Source organism: Pelophylax lessonae, assembly GCF_965119305.1.
Source record: "Pelophylax lessonae genome assembly, chromosome: 1".
Taxonomy (NCBI): domain Eukaryota; kingdom Metazoa; phylum Chordata; class Amphibia; order Anura; family Ranidae; genus Pelophylax; species Pelophylax lessonae.
This window is the reverse complement of record NC_138768.1, coordinates 109,414,795-109,437,127: the sequence shown is the minus strand read 5'-3', so window position 1 is coordinate 109,437,127 and position 22,333 is coordinate 109,414,795. Positions and strand designations below refer to the sequence as shown.

At 42.5% G+C, this 22,333-nt stretch overlaps 1 protein-coding gene across 1 annotated transcript in view; it reads left to right on the top strand.

Annotated features, from left to right (window-relative positions):
• Nucleotides 1–15,529, top strand: part of ELOVL7 (ELOVL fatty acid elongase 7) — a 55,502-nt gene extending 39,973 nt beyond the window's left edge. Inside the window, exons 4-8 of the mRNA XM_082243551.1 lie at nucleotides 2,300–2,380; nucleotides 9,155–9,211; nucleotides 11,487–11,592; nucleotides 12,106–12,242; nucleotides 14,835–15,529. Of these exons, the coding sequence (XP_082099677.1) occupies nucleotides 2,300–2,380; nucleotides 9,155–9,211; nucleotides 11,487–11,592; nucleotides 12,106–12,242; nucleotides 14,835–15,062 (609 nt within the window). The 3' untranslated portion in view covers nucleotides 15,063–15,529. The remainder of the gene's footprint in view (nucleotides 1–2,299; nucleotides 2,381–9,154; nucleotides 9,212–11,486; nucleotides 11,593–12,105; nucleotides 12,243–14,834) is intronic.
• The last annotated feature ends 6,804 nt before the right edge of the window (nucleotides 15,530–22,333 follow it).

Sequence of the window (22,333 nt, the reverse complement as noted above, 5' to 3'; positions counted from 1 at the left end):
GATTACTGTAGTAATGTCACTGGTACGCCCAAAAATGTCAGTTAGGGGTCCGATTTGTCCGTCACAGTTCCGCCAAAATCTCAGATCGCCGCCATTGCTAGTAAAAAAAAAAAAAAAAAAAAAAAAAAAAACATAAAAAATGACAAATCTTTCCCGTAGTTAGTAGACGCGATAACTTTCTCGCAAACCAATCAAAATACGCTTATTGCAATTTTTTTTTTTTTTTTTTACCAAAAATATGTGGCAGAAAACAAATTGGCCTAGAATGGTAAAAAATGTTGATTTTTACGTTTTTTTTTTTTTTTGTGGATGTCAGATAGCAGAATGTGAAAAAATATTTTTTTTTCAAAATTGTCGCTCTTTTTTTGTTTATAGCGCAAAAAATAAAAATCGCACAGGTGATCAAATACCACCAAAAGAAAGCTCTATTTGTGGGAAAAAAGGACGTAAATTTAGTTTGGGTACAGGGTCGCACGACCGCGCAATTGTCCGTTAAAATAATGCAGTGCCGAATCGCAAAATGGGGCCTGGTCATTAAGAGGGCAAATCCTTCTGGTCCAGAAGTGGTTAAAACTATTTTTTTTCCTTATTTATTTTATTTATTTTTTTTTTTTTTAGGCTGTCCCTTTTTAAAAAATAAATTTCAGATTACTTTTATTGCTGTCACAAGGAATGTAAACATCCCTTGTGACAGTAATAGGCAGCGACAGGTACTCTTTATGGAGGAATCTGGGTGTCTAAAAGACCCCAAACCCCTCTGCACTTCAAAGTATTCAAAATGCCAAGATATGGGTCTTTGAATACTTTGGATTTTTTTAAATCAGCGCCGTTGGCTGCCGAGTAAACTGGAAGTGACGTTTTAACGTAGCCTCTGGGTTTGATCATCTGAGACCCAATCAAAGCTAAATCCCGCTTTGTTCGGGACTCTACGTCCAGCCGGCAGATGTGCTTAGCGGCGTCAGTTGTTATCACATAAAAAGCTGACCGTTTAATTAAAAAAACTGTACAGGGGTGATGCCTTAAGCTGCAGGCATCACTCCGGTACATCCACTTTCTCAAAATGACGTTACAGGTACATTATTCTGCGGGAAGTGGTTAAGATGATGATCTGACTTTGATCCAACTTCAATGATATGCAATGGGCTGAAAATGGACAAAAGTCGAACCAAAGTAGTGCAGGAACGTTTTCCAACATTTTCGGACCAACCCAAGTAGGATTAGTTAAGACGGCTCTCATAGGTAATCATTGATTTATACTTGTCATGCGGCATGTGCTCTCAAAGTCGGAGCGTATGTCACACCAGTATGAATCGGGCCTTAACCCATATGATGAACACTTATGTTTGCATGGTAAAGCCTAAAGTGATATTAAAGTTTTTTCTTTTTTTTGTTTAAAAATAAAAAACATGTTATACTCCCCCCCCCCTTGTCTTTGCCCCCTACCTACCTCTGAGCACTCTCTCTTGGTTCCACCCCCCTACCCTCCTCCTAGTAATGTCCCCTTTTAGAGAATACAGAGCCAAGTATCATTTTGTGGTGCTAAATAATTTATATGGAATTTGTTAATAACAAGAAAAGCAGTAAAATAGATCCCCTGTAGCCAAAAACATTGGACCCCCCCCCCACACACACACACACACACACACAAAAATGGATTCCCTGCAGCAATAATGGACCACCCACAACAAAAGATCCACCCCAGAAACATTAGACCCCCCCAACAACAACAGATCTCCCAGCAGCGATAGAAATCTCCCCCAACAGTGGATCCCTACCAGCAACATAAGACCCACTAGCAACAATAGATCCCTCACAAAAACAGATCATCACTAGTGACAATAAATCCTCCAACAGCCAGCATCAATAGACCCTCCAGCACACCCCACACCCCTTGCATACATTCAGTGCTAGAGGTGCCGGAACTGCGTTCCCCCGCGTTCCTGCTGAAAAAAAGCCCTGATTATACCTACCTGTTCTGTGCAGTTGGTTTTGCACAGAGCAGCCTGAATCCTTCTCTTCTTGCATTCCTTGCCGACACTCCTGGCCCCTCCCTTCTGTTTAGTGCCCCCACAGCAAGTAGCTTGCTATGGGGGCACCTGAGCTGAGCCACTGCCCCGTTTCCATTTAGAAACACAGAAAATGCATTAAGATAAAAAACCTTCTGCCTTTATAACCACTTTAAATACAGCCAAAAGTTTTTTTTTTTTTGCAGTCTTGTTTTAGGTTTGGTTTGAGTATTAGAACCTTATTTAGGATTGATAATTCTTTGTTGTAAGATATGCTTTGCTTTTCATTGCAGTTCCTTATGTCAGGCTGGGCTACGGGATATTCCTTCCAATGTGACGTTGTGGACTACTCTAAGTCACCGCAGGCCGTTCGTGTAAGTCAATGATTTATGATAACAGGCTCCTGTGAGCAGTGAAATGTGTAAATGGTGACGGTAAAGGAAATAACCTTGTGACCCAGCTAAGTTGGTGGCTAGGACTAAGAAAGCTTCCACAGTCTGAGCTTGGTATTCACACTGCCTAATTCACTGATACAGAAGAAGAATTTTTCAAATATAAAAATCCTCTGTAAATGGCCTTAATTTCTTGTATCATACAGTTCACATTATTATGTTTAGTGTTTAATGAAAGGATGAATATATATTACTTGTTTTCTAATTTAATAAGATTATAATAAACAATTTCAACGTGCGCTATCTATCCTATATTATTAGCTAATTAATTCGGTGATTAATCAATAATTTAAAAAAATATACAAAAAATAAAAATGTGATCAATTAATGAGGTCAATTAATGAAAAAAATGTCCATATAGACCATAAAATTCAAACAAAATCAATGTCCTGGTGTTGATTCCAAATAGACATGCCAATAAGATACACCACGTCCTAGTGACGTGTTATTTTCCAGCACTTCACCCGTGTGAAATGATGAGCCTCTTACCGGAGTTACAGTATCTCACAAAAGTGAGTACGCCCCTCACATTTTTTTAAATATTTTATATCTTTTCATGTGACAACACTGAAGAAATGACACTTTGCTCCAATGTAAAGTAGTGAGTGTACAGTTTGTATAACAGTGTAAATTTTCTGTCCCCTTTAAAATAACTCAACACACAGCCATTGGCTACAAAAGTGAGTACACCCCTAAGTAAAAATGTCCAAATTGGACCCAATTAGCCATTTTCCCTCCCCGGTGTCGTGTGACTCGTTTAGTGTTACAAGGTCTCAGGTGTGAATGGGGAGCAAGTGTGTTAAATTTGGTGTCATCGCTCTCACTCGCTCATACTGGTCACTGGAAGTTCAACATGGCACCTCATAGCAAAGAACTCTCTGAGTATATGAAAAGGTGAATTGTTGTTCTACATAAAGATGGCCTAGGGCAGTGATGGCGAACCTTGGCACCCCAGATGTTTTGGTACTACATTTCTCAAGATGCTCATGCACTCTGCAGTGTGGTTAGGCATCATGGGAAATGTAGTTCCAGAACATCTGGGGTGCCAAGGTTCGCCATCTCAGGCCTAGGGGAAAAGATTGCCAAGACCCTGAAACTGAGCTGCAGCATGGTGACCAAGACCATATAGCAGTTTAACAGGACAGGTTCCACCCAGAACAGGCTTTGCCACGGTTGACCAAAGAAGTTGAGTGCACGTGCTCAGCGTCATATCCAGATGTTGTCTTTGAGAAATAGACGTATGAGTGCTGCCAGCCTTGCTGCAGAGGTTAATGGCGGGGAGTCAGCCTGTCAGTGCTCAGACCATATGCCGCACACTGCATCAAATTGGTCTGCATGGCTATCATCCCAGAAGGAAGCCTCTTCTAAAGATGATGCACAAGAAAGCCCGCAAATAGTTTGCTGAAGACAAACAGACTAAGGACATGGATTACTGGAATCATGTCCTGTGGTCGAATAGGACCAAGATAAACTTATTTGGTTAAGATGATGTCAAGCGTGTGTGACGGCAACCAGGTGAGGAGTACAAAGACAAGTGTGTCTTGCCTACAGTCAAGCATGGTGGTGGGAGTGGGGCAGCATGAGTGCTCCCGGCACTGGGGAGCTACTGTTCACTGAGGGAACCATGAATGCCAGCATGTACTGTGACATACTGAAGCAGAGCATGATCCCCTCCCTTTGGAGACTGGGCTGCAGGGAAGTTTTCCAACATAATGACCCCAAACACACCTCCAAGACGACCACTGCCTTGCTAAAGAAACTTGAGGGTAAAGGTGATTTGACTGGCCAACCATGTCTCCAGACGTAAACCCTATTGAGCATCTGTGGGGCATCCTCAAATGGAAGGTAGAGGAGCGCAAGGTCTCTAACATCCACCAGCTCCAAAATCTTTTCACACGGGTGTATCTTATTTGCACGTTCATTTGGATTAAACACCAGGACATTGGTTTTGTTTGAATTTTCTTGTCTAAATGGACAATTTTTTTATTCATTGACCTCATTAATTGATCACATTTTTGTTTTTGTATATTTTTTTCACTTATTGATTCATCACTGAATTAATTAGCTAATTATATGGGATAGATAGCGCACGTTGAAATTGTTTATTATTATTTGCCTGTTTCTGGTATTTGGGAATTTATCAAGATGCAGCAATCTTCTATCTTTTTTTTTCTGATTTCAAGCGTGAGGTATATCTTAATATATATATATATATATATATATATATATATATATATATATATATATATATATATATATATTAATTTATTAAGATGCACGGGCAAGACAAATCTAATGTTTACAATAGGACCTGTTTTTATATTGATGGATTGCATTGCATTAGACATAAAGCATGTGGCATTTTGGGGGTATGGACCTGCGTCTTGCTGCTCAGGTTGAAGCAGCAGCACAACATATCTAAAATGCAACACATGTTAACACATCCATTGTGGCGTGATTGAGACTTAAAGCATAACTAAAGGCACACATACTTACCTTAGTTCCAGTTGTCTGATGCCTTCAATGTCCCCTACTGGGGCTGTCCCCTTCTTTCCTGGTTCTTCCGGGTGTAGGTGTTCGGTTGTTTTGATTGGCCGGGGAAAATGTGCATTTGACTCGTCACACTCGCGCTATTTACACTGAGCTGCACATGCAACAAAAGTCTGCTTGTTTACAATTTTCTATTTTGTGCATTTATTTCCACATTAAGAGTTCATGTACATGGGTTTCTGATTTAGAACCGGGCCAAATTCAGAAAAGTATCCTGCATTTTTTACATTATTCTGCGATACTCACTCACATTGACTTGTATAAAGCTATAAAAACAAAGCACAACTCTATTGAGATCCTATTTAAAATTCAAATTCTACATTCCACAGCCATCAGAAATACTTTACATACAGATATCCGACACAAAAAACCCACAGTTGATACTTTGCAAATTTTTCTCCAGAGATTGTTGAATTTGCAGATTTATTTTGCTAAACCTTTGTGTATCTGTACTGCTTGGATGTTAGAAGCAGACTGTAGTCTCCAAGAGGTTGTCCTAAAAAAAAATGTAACTGTTAGTAAAAAAATAAATAAAAAGGATCTTGGACACAAAACACAAATGCATCTGTAGGCTAGCTGTTAGGACACGTGTACATAGGTATTTGCCTTTTTTCCCCCCATATGATCCATTGTGCCTGCAAATGCTTTTAGGAAGGAAATCATAAGTATTTCAAATAAACACACCTGATCACAAAACTTAAAGGAGAAGTAGGTCTGACGCTGTTGTGGCCCTACTTCACCTGTGGTTCATAAGAGTGCACATAGTTCTGCACCCCTGGGCTAAAGTCCACTGACGACTGACGTCACTCAGCTGGCCTAGGCTCTTGAGAGATCCCCACTTTAATGTCAGGATCCACCCAGATCAGCATGCTGCTGGGAGACTAAGTCAGCTGCTCCTGTCTCATCCACAGCCTAGCGCTCCAGTGAGCGATGGAGGGGAAGAGCCGAGAGCTGGTGATCAAGATCGAGAACTTAGCAATCAGAGGTGTTTGATCGCTCAGTTCAGGTCTTGGAGGTGACAGGGGCGGCTGCAGTATTGGACTGAAGCTGCATCCACCTAGGCTAGTATGGTTGCTTGTTTTTTTCGTTCCTGAACTTCTCTTTTAATGCTAGACTAGACATCATTGGGTAGTTGATATTGGTTCTGGAACAGTTTGCCGATTCCCCCCCCCCCCCCCCCCAAATTGTCGTATGATTAACACGTTTGATTGCATTGTAAAGCATAAATCAGCCAAAGCCTTTTTTTCACAATTTTGTTTTAGGATTGGATAGAGTGAGTTTTAGAACCTCTCCAGGTTATATCCCCATTGCTGATGTTTTTCTTCCTGTCCATGGTGAGAGAGGGTGGTGATCATTTTATTTCTTTAAGTACCTGTAGAGGTTCACCTACAAGGGAAGACGTCTAATTCAAATTAGTAGCTTCTGAAGTCTCTGCGATATTTCTCCCCCAAATGGGGGATGCCACAATAGATAACACAGGGTTTACCTTTGCACTTCTAACTCCTACTTGGGAAAATTTTAAGCATTAAAGCAGGGGGTGTCAAACTCAATCTCATCGCGGGCCGCATCAGCATTATGGTCACTCTCAGAGGGCCGGTTCTATCTGTAGCCCACCACTATCAGAAGTCAAGAGTCCCCACCCTCCCTTACATCACCGTGCATCCCCTTAACCATGTGCTGCTGCTGGGAAGAACCTGGAGGCAGAGCTAGGAAGCAGAAACTGCAGGGTCTGGAGGAGAGCTGGAGTCAGCTGCTGGAGTCTGCTGAATGCTGAGACCAGTGGAGGCAGAGAGAAGGGAGTGCTGCGGCTGCACAGAGAGGATCTGTAGGGGGAGTTGTATCCTCCTCTCTGCTGCCAACTGCTGAGTTGGTGGGGGAGATGGTCCTCTTTGCAGTTGCAGGGGGAAGCCCAGGATCTGGCAGAGGAGTTCTGTCCTCTCTGCTGCTGTCTGCTGAGACAAGGTGGGGGCAGAGATGAGGGAGATGCAGCAACTGCAGGAGAGGTGCAAGGGCCACATGAAATGGCCTGGAGGGCCGAATTCGTCCCGCAGGCCTTGTGTTTGACACCTGTGCATTAAAGGATGTGGGCACATACATGGGAAGTAAATGAAGCTCATGTGTTGAATGTTCTGTAGAAGCATGCATTGTGTTTTTTGTATGGATAGAACAACATAAAGCTCAGCTACCCCTTCTTAGAGTATGTTATCTTGAACACACAAATGTTCTTCACAGTGGCTTAGTGTGGTTATCTTTTCTGCCTTGCAGCACTAGGGTCATTACTTTGAATCCCAACCACGGCACTACTTTTATGGAGTTTGCATGTTCTTCCTCTGCTTGTATGGGTTTCCTCCAGGTACCATGGTTTTTTCCTACTCTCCAAAGACGTGCTGGAAGGTTAATTGGCTCCTTTCTAAATTGGTCCTAGTATGTGTGTCTATGTATGCATGTGAGATGAGGACCTTAGACTGTAAGCTATTTGACAGCAGGACTGATAAGAATGTACAATATGTGTAAATTGTTGGCACTATATAACTAAGGGTCATAAATAAATGTTGAAAATACAAAGCAAAAAAGGGCGCACCAGCCTAGCGCATTATCCTTAGCAAGTTTATTTGGATAAAATTGTTTAAAATCAAATACTCACAAACAAACAAGAAGTTTCAGGCACATCAATTCCATACACCTGCCTCCTACCAGAGGATCAACGTCTTTACTGGAAGCAGAGGGCTGACGCGTTTCGAGGCTGTGCCTCTTCCTCAGAGCCTGGAGGCCATGGTCAAGTCCATAGTTTAAATCTGACCACCCTGGTCGTAAGGGGCAGCAAAGCCTAGCCATCATGGATGCCTAATACCAGTACGAGTTCCAGGATTGTAACAGCCTGAGGACCAGGTTCCGAGCGCAGGAAAAAGGGGGTGCTGTCCAGCACCTATCTTTTTTGGATCATAAATAAATGTACATGCTCTGGAGGATAGCCTTGCATGCTTGTTGCTATGTTGTCATGTTAGACACATGCACTGGAATTATAAAAACTGGTGCAGACAGATTTTGAAAAAGTGTCTTGCATGCATAAAAATGGTGCAGAGTGCCTTGAATTTATGTACCTGTCTAGAACTCGTACTTGGAATTGGCACATGCTTCACCGCCTTTAGAATCTGTCTGCCAGGATCTCTCTGTCAAAAGGGAGTTGGTCTTAATTCGCACTACTTTTGTAAGATACAAACTAAAGTATCTTATGTTGAATTTGGTGAATTCCTTGCTACAGTGTAAAAGTGGCGCGTTTTAGAATTACCTGAATTTGGTGCATAAGTCACTGTCAGAAAGTGTCACATATGCCTTGGGAATTTGGCACGTAATACAACAAAATAGTAAAGTGTTGCTAAACCCAGGACCCTGCATTCACTATATCTGGTCTCCCACTGTACACAAAACATGGAAATGCAATTATTGTAGTAAATATAAACTGCTAAATCCCTTTTCTCATCAGCAGTATACAGAAGTCTTGTGACTTCTATCAGTGTCTGGTAAAAGCTTGTAGGAGGAGTTTTCATTCTCTTCTGACTGTCCTATGAGGCTACAGGATCCCTGGCCCTCTGTCTGTCTGAACAGTGCTGATTGGCTCTGTGCTGATCACATGCACTCTCCCAAGAAAAAAAATAACTCTCTAACAATATACACCAAACTGCGCATGTGCAGAGTGACTCTAAAGGCTCTGTCTTACCAGGAGATGGATTGGGGACAGAAAAAGAAGGGGAGGATCAGAGAAGACAGGATCAAACAGCCTTTTTACACAATGCAGATGATTAACCCCTTAGGTTCCACAGTGACTATAACAAGCATGCTTTACTGCATATACAGACTGATTTTACTGTTGTGGGTTTAGTAACACCAGAAAAGTAGCGGAGAAGCATTGTTGAATTCCCTCCATGGAATATTACATTTAGGAGAGGATTATTTAGCTAACTGCAGTCCAGCTGTGTCAACAGTAGACTTCAAATTTATATCTTACTCAGCATAATCCATGCAATTAAATCTTGGTGCATTGTCATTACAGAGGTTGCAGACTCAGTTTCAGAATTGTCTAAGAAATATGTTATTTAAATAGAACATAAATGACATTTGAACTTGTTTTTTTCTTGTGCTTTATAGATGGCATGGACATGCTGGCTTTTCTATTTTTCAAAGTTTATTGAGTTACTTGATACAGTAAGTATAGGAATGTAATACTTGAGTAAAATTTATAAAATGTTGCATTTCACCCGCTCAGTGATCACAGCCCACCGCTGCATGGCTCTGTGTCCCCCTACCATGGCTCTTGTGTAGCAGAGTGCTCTACTCCCAGTATTTGCTGGGATCTGTGTGTTTTCTAAAATGCCCCGAGTCTCAGCCTGACCAAATGTATGCTAGCCTGTGAAAAATTGTTGCTCCTATTTTTCTGTAGTGTAGATTTTATCTTGTATATTGTTCATCAAGGAAACTTCTTCTGTTGATCCATACCACATTTTATATTTCTCACCCCCAGTCTGCTTGAGACCACTTTAGTATCCCCAACCAGACATTGAGTTTTTACCCCCAACTTTATATTTCAAAACTGAATGCACACCAAAACTACATCAGATAGGTCGTTATTTTTTATTATTTTATATAAACATTAGACCAGGGGAAGGGGCGCCCTTTAAAAAAAAAAAAAAATTCACATACCCTCCCCCCCCCACACATGTAGTGTCCTGTGCCCCTCTAAAGCAGTGTCCTGGTCTGTGCCCCCATTAAAGCAGCATCCTCTGCCCCCCTTCACATCACTCTATTGTAGTGTCCTTTTGCCTGCCCCTCCCCCTATAGCATTGTCCGGTGCCTCCCTTCGCAGTGCCCCCCCCCCCCCATAATAGTGTCCTGTGCCCTCCCAAAGCAATGTCCTCTGCCCCCTTTACAACCCCCCCATGTTTTGTCCTGTGCTCCCTCCTCTCCATAGCAGTGTCTTGTGCTCTCTGCCCCCTTCAAATCACCCCTCCCTGTAGTGTCCTCTTCCCCCCCCCCCCCCATAGCAGTGTCCTGTGTCATCGCCCCCCCCCCCCCCTCCCCTAAACCATGCTCTTACCTTACACTGGTGAACACTGTGCAGCGGAGAGCGAGAGGTGTCACAGTACAGGATGGAGAGTAGGAGTGGGAGCTGCCAGAGTTAACTTTCACATGAACAAGCTGGTGACTGGTTGCTAGTACTGCCCAGCTTCCTAGCAACCAATCATTTGCTGGTTAATGTGAACAAATAACTCTGACAGCTCCCATACTGTGATATGTCTTGCTCGCCAGTGAGGGGGCAGTAGGGGAAGGACCGGCAATGCAAGGCTGTGTTGCCAATCTACCTATCAGCTGCCTGCAGTTGACTGGAAGATCAGGATCGATGGCTTGCCAACCCCTGCATTAGACAAAATAATATTTGTATATACAGTACATATATTTGATGTAGATATGTATATACATGATTGTTAGACATCAGAAAGGTGGAAACATGCCATAAGGTGATGTGTGCAATAAATAAGGTACCCGCAAACATTTCTAGGTCAGTTTGTGGCATTAACTTTTTTTTGCACTCACTTGTCCTCTGCACCAAACCCCAACCTTCCTGGCAGTGTAGTCCAGGCACCAGCATCTCCTACTTCATGGTAAATCGTGCAAACTCAAGATCTCCATGAGTAAACATTTTGCAAGAGTATCTCCACCTGCACACAAGTATTTACACCAAGGATGTCTGCATCAACAGCTCAGGTTCTCCTGTACACCTGGTAAGCATGAATTTGAAAAGAGCTGGAGTCTAATAACAGTCCTTCACAGTACTTTATTTAGCAAAAGAGAAGTGATCTGACACCTTTAAACAAACCATGCAGATCACTAACACGTTTCAGCCGAAGCCTTAGTCATAGCTCAATTATATAGCTACAAATAAGGCTTTGGCTGAAATGCGTTAGAGTTCTGCTGGGTTTGTTTGGATGTCCCAGATGACTTATTTTTTACCAAGTGAAGTAGTTGTGAAGGATTGTTTTTGGACTCCTGCTCTCTCTTCAAAAAGATGCCCATGAGCACCAAGAGGAAAAACCTACCAGTCAGTACAAAAGCGAATGTGGCCACACAGTCAGAATTAGTTGAATAGTAGCATATATAAACAGTCATAGCACAGATGACACACGTAAAATTGGTACAGGATATAAGAAAGGTGGGGGTCCCGCATTTCCTTGTGCTCTGCAGCGTTGAAAACAGATCGGTCAGATGCCTACGCAACATGCATACGTGTTGTTCAATGCATGCCAGGCAGTCTCTTGTTATTTTAGACATGTGGTCACCGAACATAATAGGCACGCTGAGGCTGCTGCAGGATATGAAGCTGTAATGTGGGGTATACAGATATTTTCAATGATTCAAAAATGCTCTTATACCAATTTATAATAACTGTATTTGGTACAAACTATTGTTTTTTCTTATTTCCTAGATCTTCTTTGTATTGCGTAAAAAGAACAGTCAGATTACATTCCTGCACGTGTACCATCATTCTATCATGCCATGGACCTGGTGGTTTGGAGTCAAGTTTGCTGCAGGTATTTTCTTTTTCAGTTTAGATGTGTTCATTTCTACATGAGAAATAACATTGCCACAAAACTAAAAAAGCATTATTAATTAAAGCGCAAAAATATATACAAAAATATATACAGAATAGCCAAGTTGACACACAGGGGAAAATGTACTAATTTGGACTAACTGATGCACACCGAATATGGTGCAGCTGTGCATGGTAACCAATTAGCTTCTAAATTCTGCTTGTTCAATAAAACTTTGGCAATAAAATCTGGATGCTGACTGGTTTCTGTACAGAGTTGCATCAGAATTTGCACCATGCAGTTTTAGTACATATACCTCCCCCCCCCCCTAGTTTTCACATTGTGCTCCCTAAAACAAACATGACATTCTTATGTTTCCAATGATGTCTCTTGTCAGCCATCATAGCTCTTTTGTTATAAAATGCAGTCTAGGAATTCAGTCTCAACACTGAAATGACCCGGAGCAGGTTTCCATCACGTAACCACTTTTCCTTTGTGTCTTTTCTGGTTCAGGTGGTTTGGGTACATTCCACGCATTGGTGAACTCTGTTGTACATGTGATCATGTACTCTTATTATGGGTTGTCAGCGCTGGGTCCAGCCTACCAGAAGTACTTGTGGTGGAAAAAGTACATGACTTCCATACAATTGGTATGTAGAACCTTTACAAATATTCTAGCTGCAGCAACTGCCTAGTCAGCATTCTTGACACACTACACCGATGTAGCTGTTGGGGAGAAAGAGAGAGATCGTAGTAGAAGGGTTGAAATTGAAGTGCCATGCCACTGCTAAGAGGTCCAGATACAACTTTATTGCATTAGAGGTTAGGAGTACAGATCAAGAAATAGCCAACACATTTCGGGGGTCTACGTGCCCCCTTCATCAGGGCTTGACTGGCAACCAAGTGAACAAACCAGTAGTGAACTGGATCTACATTGGTATTTATTCCAGTGTGAGTTGAAAGCACAGGCCTAATCAGCAGCTTGTTTAGCAGCCGGGCACACATAGATAACCCAATTTTTTTGTAAAATATAAAAGATGATGTTCCAACGAGTCAATAGATATCAAATATATCACGCTTAAAAATTGTGCACACCCGCGCAACAGCAACAAACGACGTACAATTTATTATCCATAGGCAGTGCATTTAAAGCCTTTACAGGTTTCCACTTTAGATTTACAGTGGAGGTGTAGTGTTAGAATTACTGCCCATGTTCTGACATTTGTGGTGATACCGCACATGTGTGGGACAATCATTGTTTGCGCATGTGCGGGACCGACGGGTGCATTCGCCTTTGCACGCGAGCACAGATGGACGGGGGCACTTAAAACATATTTTTTTTTAAATTATTTTTCTGTTAAACTTGCATTTCATTTTGTTTTACTTTTTTTTTGATCACTTTCATTGCTGTCACAAGGAACGTAAACCTCCTTGAGACATCAACAGGCACATGTGACAGGTACTTTCTTTATGAAGGAATCCGGTGATCAAAAAGACCCCAAACCCCTCCTCTGCACTTAAAAGCATTCAAAACACCAAGATCTGCGTTTTGGAATACTTATTTTTTCTTTTAACCAGAAACTATGTCAGTTCATTGCTTCTGGTTTCCTGCTATGGAGACCCTGTCAAAGCCTATTCTGGCTTTGTATGGGGGTCCCTCCAGCCGATGGGACAGGAGAGCCTGAGCGAGCCGGGGAGGGATGGGAGGGTGTACCCTCCCGGTGCCGTAACTGCAATCAAGCAGCTGGTTAGCCCCTCCAATTGCTCTTACAAGCAAGCTGACCACCGGCTCTAAAAAAAAAAAAAAAAGTACCAGGATAATGCCAGCAGCTGCAGGCATTTTCCCAGTACAACCATTTGAAGTCAAGCAACATACCGGTACATCAATTGGTGGCAAGTGGTTATACAGTGCTGTATTTCGGCAGTGGAGCGAGAACTTCTCGTCCCACTCCCGGAACAAAATAAAGTAAGACTGAATACTGCTCTGCCATTCACAGGAAGCTGTGTTTTTTTTAAATGCAATCAGCTCCCTTTGACTGAGGTGGAGATCATGACATCATCTGCCCGCCTCTCCACCTCAGCCAATCAAAGGAAGCTTTGTATGCATTCATAGAATGCAAAGTTTCTTGTGAATGTCCCTTTCTTTTTTTTTTTTTTTTATCACATTTATTCATTTTACAAGGAATGTAAACATCCCTTGTAATAGAAATAAGGTAGACCGGTCCTCTTTATGGAGAGGTCTGGGGTAAAAAAGACCCCAAATCTCTCCTTTTTACCTTTTTAAAAAAAAAAAAGATCAGAAGAACTTTTTTTTCTTAATCTTTTTGCTAAAAAAAAAAAAAAATTGTTTACTTCCTCCCTAGGCCAGAAGTGATGCCATGATGTCGCTTCGGTCCCCCAAGGGTAAAGAGGCGATCAAAGACGATCTAGTCTCTCATTGCCTCATCGTTTCTCAGACGCACCGGTGAAAACAGCCTAGAGAAACACCAGGGATCGCGGGGGGGTTGTCCAGCGGCTAATGAGCCGGCCTGACTGCTTTCATGAGAAAGCCAGCCGCTGGCTGAAAAAACATATACCGGACTTAAAGCCGATACCTTCAGCCATAGCCCCGGGAAACCACTTGAAAACGGCAATATATATAATATAATATAATGTGTGTGTGTATATATTGTGGTCGGCAAGTGGTTAAACGTGGAGTTAGGCTTTAATACAATGCAGCATAGGGAAGATTTAAAGCAGAACTTCAGCCTGCCTCTGTTGACGCCACCAAATGAAACATGGCAGATGTGCTGATGAGTTCTGCTGACCTTCAGGTCCTAGCAGAGCCCATTGGCACACCTACATGCGTGCAGGTAATTTCCCGCACATGAGAAAGTCTGTGCGCATTTGCAAGAAACCCTACACGTGCACAGATGGTAAACGAAACCATTTCAAATGCAGCTGTGTCGCAGGGCTCTCTCAGGCCTGGAAGCCCTACAGCACATCTGCATAAAAGAAGTTAAAAACAATTGTCGCCTAGGTGAGAAACAAATAAATGCACAGGAAAAAAAAAATACTGTCTAGGAAGGAGGTAGGAGGCAAGGCAGTGAAGGTCTACTTTTATTGAATTTCTGGTTCAGCTAAACATATTTTGTAGAACATGGACACAATTAATGTTGTGACCTGCTATATTTTAGGCAAAAACTGCAGATTTTTCCCATTTTAGCCAAACAGTGACAATAATATCTGCCCTTCTCTTCCAGACTCAGTTTGTGATGGTCACTTTGCACATTGGCCAGTTCTTCTTCATGAAGGATTGCCAGTACCAGTTCCCGGTCTTCCTCTATGTCATCTGGTCGTATGGAGTAATTTTTTTGGTCCTGTTTCTCAATTTCTGGTTCCACGCCTACGTCAAAGGACAGCGGCTACCGAAAGCTTATCAGAACGGAGAAGCATACCAAAACGGGCACGTGAAGGGCAAACATCATTGATGCTAAGATCACAATTTCTAGCTGTCCCACTCAATGGTATCTTAGAATTTACTTGACAATCAAGCATCAATTAGCAGTCAATGGATCACATTTGCACTTTCATATCACATCATGAAGACATCTCTTTATTTTTACTGTAACTTATTTGGGATTATTTGCTGACAAAAGGGTGTACAGTTTTTTTTCTTCTTTACTACAGATGTACATATATTTATCGCTGATCACTCAGGAAACTGTAAGCTTGTTAGCATGGATGTGTATGATAAGTATTTTTTTACTTGGAAAATCCTTTTGAACTACATGTGTGATCCTCTGAGTCATCAGTTTGAGTGAAGGAATGACTGCGATGACCATGAATGACTGTCCCAGTCCTGAGACATGACACAGGTTTTTAGAACAGTGTCCAGTGCTGCAATCTAGTACCATATTTCAAATTTTGTACAAACAATAAAAGATAAAGCCTAAAAATGTATTTTTGTATTCTATACTATATATTTTTTTCTTTGCAACTTAAAATTACAGTAAAGAGACACTGTCGTTACCTAACAGAAATAAAAAAAAATAGTGGTTGTAAACCTTGACATATACTTGTTGAAGTGACTAGTCTCAGGTGATACACAGGGAGATTTACTAAACTGGGTGCACTAACCATTGCGGCAGGGCGGCCTGGCTGCGCAAAATCACGTACATATATGTGACTTTGTGCAGGAGATCTGGGGGCGCACGCGCACTCCGCTGGAGCTCTGTTTCCGCTGTGGTTTGACACAGCGGGAGCCAATCAGTATCTCCGGCGCATATGATGGCTGCTGGAACCCACCGATCATTCGCTGGAGAGGCAGAACGGCAGTCTGTCTATGTAAACAAGGCAGACCAGGAGGAAGAGAGAGATCTTGTGTTCCAGGAACACGGATCTCTCTCTTCCTCCAGTCCATCCCCCACAGTTAGAAAGCACTCCCTAGTAGCACACTTAACCCTTTGATCACCCCTCATGTTAACCCCTTCCCTGCCAGTGTCATTTATACAGTGACAGTGCATTTGTTTAGCACTGATCACTGTATTGGTGTCACTGGTCCTGAAAAAGTGTCACTTAGTGTCAGATTTGTCCCCTGCAATGTCGCAGTCCCGCTAAAAATCGCTAATCGCCGCCATTATTGGTAAAAACATAAAAAAAATAAAGATTGCATAAAAACATCTCGTAGTTTGTAGACGCTATAACTTTTGCGCAAACCAATTAATATACACTTACTGGGATTTTTTTTTTACCAAAAATATGTAGCAGAATACATATTGGCCTAAATTGATGAAGAAATAAGATTTTTTACATTTGTTTTCTATTGGATATGTTTTATAGCAGAAAGTAAAAAATTGGATTTTTGACTTAACGTAAAATCCTTTTCTCTGATGGTCATTGACGGACACAGCTCCTGATATTCATAACCATTGGGTTATACGGCCCCCTTACAGGAGTAGGACACTAGGCAGTAAAAAATTCTGGCTACACCCATGGGCCGAGGCGGCTCTAGGCTTTGTGAGGCCTTAGGCAAAATTTAGACAAGAGGCCCCACTCACCCATTTTGCAGGGGTTAAGGAAGAACCCCGAGGTGGAGCATCTTATTACTGCTGCAACTTGTGTGGGTGGAAAGTGTACTGTGGAAATCGCATTGGATGAATAGGAGAAGGAGGGTTAGTAGGGATTGGTGCAGTACACATTCCACCCACACAAGCAGCAGCAGTAATAAGATGCTCCGCCTCAGGGTTTTTAGCCCCTAAAAAAATGGGGGTAGAGATGGGACTGGGAACCATGGGGTAGGGGAGGAGGAGGAGGGGGTAAAAAGGGGGGAGTTGGTAGATGATGAGGGATGGGTAGAGGAGAACTGGAATGAAACTGGGGAATCCTGATCTGTTTAGGGATAAAAAAAGTAGAAGGATTTGTGCTTGCATGAGGGAAAGAAGGGGGGGCAGCCAAAAAGAAAGGAAAGAGAGAAAGGAATAGGGAGAGAGAGGGAGGACGAAAGAAAGGAATAGAGAGAAAAAGAAAGGAATGGAGAGAAAAAGAGAAAGGAATGGAAGGAGAAAGAGAGAAAAAAAGAAATGGAGCGCGAGAGAAAGCAATGAATATAGAGTGAGAAAGAAAGGAATTGAGAGAGAAAGGAAAAAAAGGAAGGGAGAGAGAGATGGAGGAAGGAAGAAATAAAGAGGAAAGGAGTGGAGAGAGAAAGAAAGTAATAGACAGAGAAAAACGAAACGGAGAGAAAGTGAGAAAGAAAAGATAAAGAAATGGAGAGAGATTGGGGAAGCAAGGAAGAAAGAAAGAGAAAGGAATGGAGAGAGAAAGAGAGAACAAAAGAAAGGAATGGAGAGAGAAAGAAACATGAATGGACAGAGAGAGTGAAAGGAATGGACAGAAAAAGAAATAAGGAGAGATGGGAGGAAGGAAGAGAAAAAGGAATGGAGAGGGAGAAAGAAGGATCGAAAGAAAGAGAAAGAAAAATAGGAAAACAAAGAAATGGAGAGAGATGAAGAAAGAAAGAAATGGAGAGAGATGGAGGAAGGAAGAAAGAAATGGAGAGAGCTGGAGGAAGGAAGAAAGAAATAAAGATTTCAAGAAAGTAAGAGAGAGAAATAGAGAGAGATGGAGGAAGGAAGAAAGAGATGAAGAGAGAAAAGGAATGGACAGAGAAAAAAAATAAAGCAATAGAGAGAAATGGAAAAAACGGAGAAAGAGAGAGAGAGAGAAAGGAATGGAGAGAGAGAAAGAAAGAATTGGAGAGAGATGAAGGAAGGAAGGAAGAAAGAAAGAGAAAAAGGAATGGAGACACAGAGAATGGAATGGAGAGAGAAAGAAAAAATAATAGAAAGAAAAAGAAATGGAGAGAGTTGGAGGAAGGAAGAAAGAAAGAAATGGAGAGAAATAGTGGAAGGAAGAAAAATGGAGAGAAATGGAGGACGGAAGAAAGAAATGGAGAGAGATGGAGGAAGGAAGAAAGAAATGGAGAGAGATGGGAGGAAGAAAGGAAGAAAGAAAATAAATAAAATGGAGAGAGATAAAGGAAGAAAGAAAATAAATGAATGGAGAGAGATGAAGGAAGACCGAAAGAAAGATAAAATGGAGAGAGACAAAGGAAGGAAGGAAGAAAGAAAGTGGGAAAGGAATGGAGAGCGAGAAGGGAATGAAAAGAGAAAGAAATGGAGAGAGATGGAGGAAGGACAAAAGAAAGAAATGGAGAGATGGATGAAAGAAGAAATACATGGAGAGAGATGAAGGAAGAAAGAAATGGAGAGAGAAAGAAAAAGGAATGGAGAGAGAGAGAGAGAGTGAAAGTAATGGACAGAGTAAAAAAAAAAAATAAAGAGATGGAGGAAGGAAGAAAGAGAGAGAAAGAGTGAAAGAAATGGACAGCGAGAGAAAGAGAGAAGGGAATGGAGAGAGAAAGAGGAAGAAAGATAGAAATAGAAAGAAATGGAGAGAGATGGAGGAAGGAAGAAATAAATGGAGAGAGATGAAGGAAGGGAGAAAGAAAATAAATGAAATGGAGCGAGATGAAGGAAGAAAGAAAGAAAAGAGATGAAATGGAGAGAGATGAAGAAAGAGAGAAAGGAATGGAGAGAGGGAGAAGGGAATGGATAGAGAAAGAAGGAGATGGAGGAAGGAAGGGTGCACCTTACAACAGAGTACTCACTGGAAGGCAGAAGAAAGAAGGAATGGATGGGATGAATGGATCAGCAGGCTCAATCTTTTCCTCTTCTGGTTGCTGATCTTCAAACTTCCCACCCACACATCAACTTCTCTGAGGCAGAACACTGTCAAGGAGTGTGGGCAAGGGAGACACATTAAGGAAAGAAGGAGCAGAAGCAGCTCTCTCTCCTCCCCTATCTGTGGTCTGTGCTAGAGGAGGAACTGTCAGCGCAGCGGCACTATCTGGCTGTGATTCGGAGCAATCACTGAGCTCCAGTCCCTCGGTGAGCTGGTCCTGATTACAGCCCCGAATCGTAGTAGATTGTACCACTTAAAGAGCGACCGAGACTCGGGACTGTGCTGATGGCAGGGAGATCCCTGCTGTCAGCCTCAGAGGTAGCTCTTTAAATAGGAAAATTAGGCGGTTGCGAAGCCCCTGTGAGCACGAGGACTTAGGCGACTGCCCATGGGCTGTCCCAGGGGGTATACTCCCTCTCTCTGCTATAGCTGCTCAGTTTTGTAACAAGCAGTGTCAGGAGAACAATAACTCCGCAGAGGGGTAGGTGTTGTATCCGTCAATGAACATCAGTGAAATGGATTTTACGGTAAGTCAAAAATCCCATTTTCTCTTTCGTTCAGGAACAGACACAGGTCCTGGTATTCATAACCATTGGGACGTCCCATTTTTTGGGATCAAGGGGTGCCATCTACAGTAAAACTGTTACTTTTGGTGCTTCAGACGTTACCCGCAAGAACATTTCTTTATCCTGACCAGAATATCACATTCCTCTAAGAAGGTGGATGTCCTCTGTGATTACATCAATATTATACGACTGCTAAGTCTAAGTCCTCCCTCAGCGATATTTACAGGCTTTTATTCTCTTCTGTGTCCGGTACAAAGAAGACCAGTGTGAATTTGAAAGGGACTTTAATCTCAGTGTGAGATCAACATTTCTAGTTCGTGGGTCTTCCTTTCAGCGCCTGCCACCTCACCGATGACCTTTATGGAGGTTCTAATCTCTGTGTAGCCCCTCTGAGGAAACGGGGGTGCTTGAAATCCACCATTACTTGGTATTCTACTGTTGGCTCAGAGTCCAGATGGAGTTAGCCTTATTAACCAGAAGCGCTCCCATCTCTTTCTGTTGCTGTACTGAACGGACTTAACCCAGCTGTCCACAAAAGGAGTTGCTGAGGTTCAAGCACAGGCATCAACTCTATATATCGGATCATACCAGGCGCCTTGTTTCTCCTTTGTTGATGCAACCGTCATATGACGTCCGCCCGTTCCCGCTGCTCTCCCACACCCCCGGAGGCTCGCCGCACGGCAATCGGGGATGCCCATCCCCGTTCGGTGTAAAGAGCCATTAAAAAAAATTGCTCTTTACCATGTGACCGGCTGTGTCCACTCACAGCCAGCCACATGCACTGTCCTCGTGCGCGCCCCCAGGGGCGTGCAGAGCGGCGATCGGAGATGAAGAGTGTTACTCTGACACAATTCATCCCCGGTCAGGGTAAAGAGCGAATGAAATTGGCTCTTTACCACGTGACCAACTGTGTCCAATCACAGCCGGTCACAGAATGTCAACAAAAACTATAGTAACTAGCTGTTACCGTGTTCTCCTCCTCCCACACCGATCCTTTGTGAGGAGGAGATTGCGGTAACAGCAAGTTACCGATTACAGTCCACAATTAAATACACTGATTGCCCCCCAAATAAAGAGGACCTGTCACTAGCCCATCAAAGTATCTGTTACTAGCCCATCCCTGTACCTGTCACCAGCCCATCAGAGTACCCAAGTACCTGTCACCAACCCATCAGGTACTCTGATGACAGGTACTCGGGTACTCTGATGGGCTAGTGACAGGTATTCGGGCACTCTGAGGACAGGTACTCGGGTACTCTGAGTACCTGTCATCGGAGTACCCCGAGTACCTGTCACCAGCCTATCAGAGTACCCGAGTACCTCTCTGTATCCCATCAGAGTACCTGTCTCCAGCCCAGAGTGCCCAAGTACCTGTATCTTTAGCCCATCAGAGTACCCAATACCTCTCTGCATCCCATCAGAGTACCCAAGAACATGTCATCAGCGTACCCAAGTACCTGTCACCAGCCCATCAGAGTACCTGTCTCCAATCCTCTTTCGGATCTATCGTGATGTTTTAACACCTCAGACTTTCTTCATAGCCCAGACACTCAGAAAAAACCCAGATTTACCTCAGAAAACGCTTTCATCCTGCCTAGATACTAGATGACTATATAATAATACCCCTAACATATACCTGCGGCTTACATTGACTGCTACTTAAAGCAGGACTTTCTTGGAGTAGTAGACTGTTCCAACACGCATACTATCATCAGGAATTTTATACAAGACTTCCAATTATTTACCATTTCGTTCTGTCAATCTGGGCCTACCCAAACCCTCAGCAAGGCTCAACCTAAGTAATTGAGGCTAATTCTTATCTCTCCTATACAAGAGATAATCTTTTAACCACTTTACGACCGCTCACATTGCTGCTACTGCGGCAATGTGGCTCGTTATCGTCCAGTGACGTAGACCTACGTCGCTGGACTCCTCCCCTTGTGGGCGCCGCGCGTGCGCCGCTGGAGGCTCGCCAGGGGAGGAGCGGCGGTGATCACCGCTGCTCTTCCCCGATCGTCGGGGATCGAGTGTGGAGATCCGCCCGCTTTGTTTACTCCTAAGTGACAGGCAGGGTCAGATTGCAGGATTCAGCATAGCTGAACCTGCGATCTGTCCCTGTGTCACATAGTCCCCTCCCCCCACAAAAGTCAGTAAGCACCAGGCATACATTAACCCCTTGATCACCAATAAAAATTAACCCCTTCCGTGCCAGTGTAATTTTTATAGTAACAGTGCATATTTATAGCACTGATTACGGTAGTAATGTCACTGGTCCCCCCAAAAGTGTCAAAAATGTCAGTCAAGGGTCCGATCTGTTCGCCGCAATGTCGCAGTCCCGCAAAAAAATTGCAGATCGCCGTCAGATCGCCGCCATTACTAGTTAGAAAAAAAAAAAACAATAAAAATGACATAAATTTCCTGTAGTTAGTAGCTGCGATAACTTTTGCGCAAACCAATCAAAATACGCTTATTGCGATTTTTTTTTTTTTTACCAAAAATATGTAGCAGAAAACAAATTGGCAAAAAAAGTTAAAAAAATTTAGATTTTTACATTTTTTTGGGGGGGAATTTCATATAAAAAAATGTGAAAAATGTTATTCTTTCAAAATTGTCGCTCTTTTTTTGTATATAGCGCAAAAAGTAAACATCGCACAGGTGATCAAATACCACCAAAATAAATACATTTTGGCCTAAATATATGACAAAAATGGAATATATTGGATATTTTTTAACTGTCAAAGTAGAAAAATATTGTTATTTTTTCAAAATTGTCGCATTTTTTTATTAATTTCGCAAAAAATAAAAAGCGCAGAGGTGATCAAATACCACCAAAAGAAAGCTCTGTTTGTGGGAAAAAAAGGACGTAAATTTCGTTTGGGTACGGCGTTGCATGACCGCACAATTGTCAGTTAAATTCGCACAGTGCCGAATCGCAAAAAGTGGTCTGGACG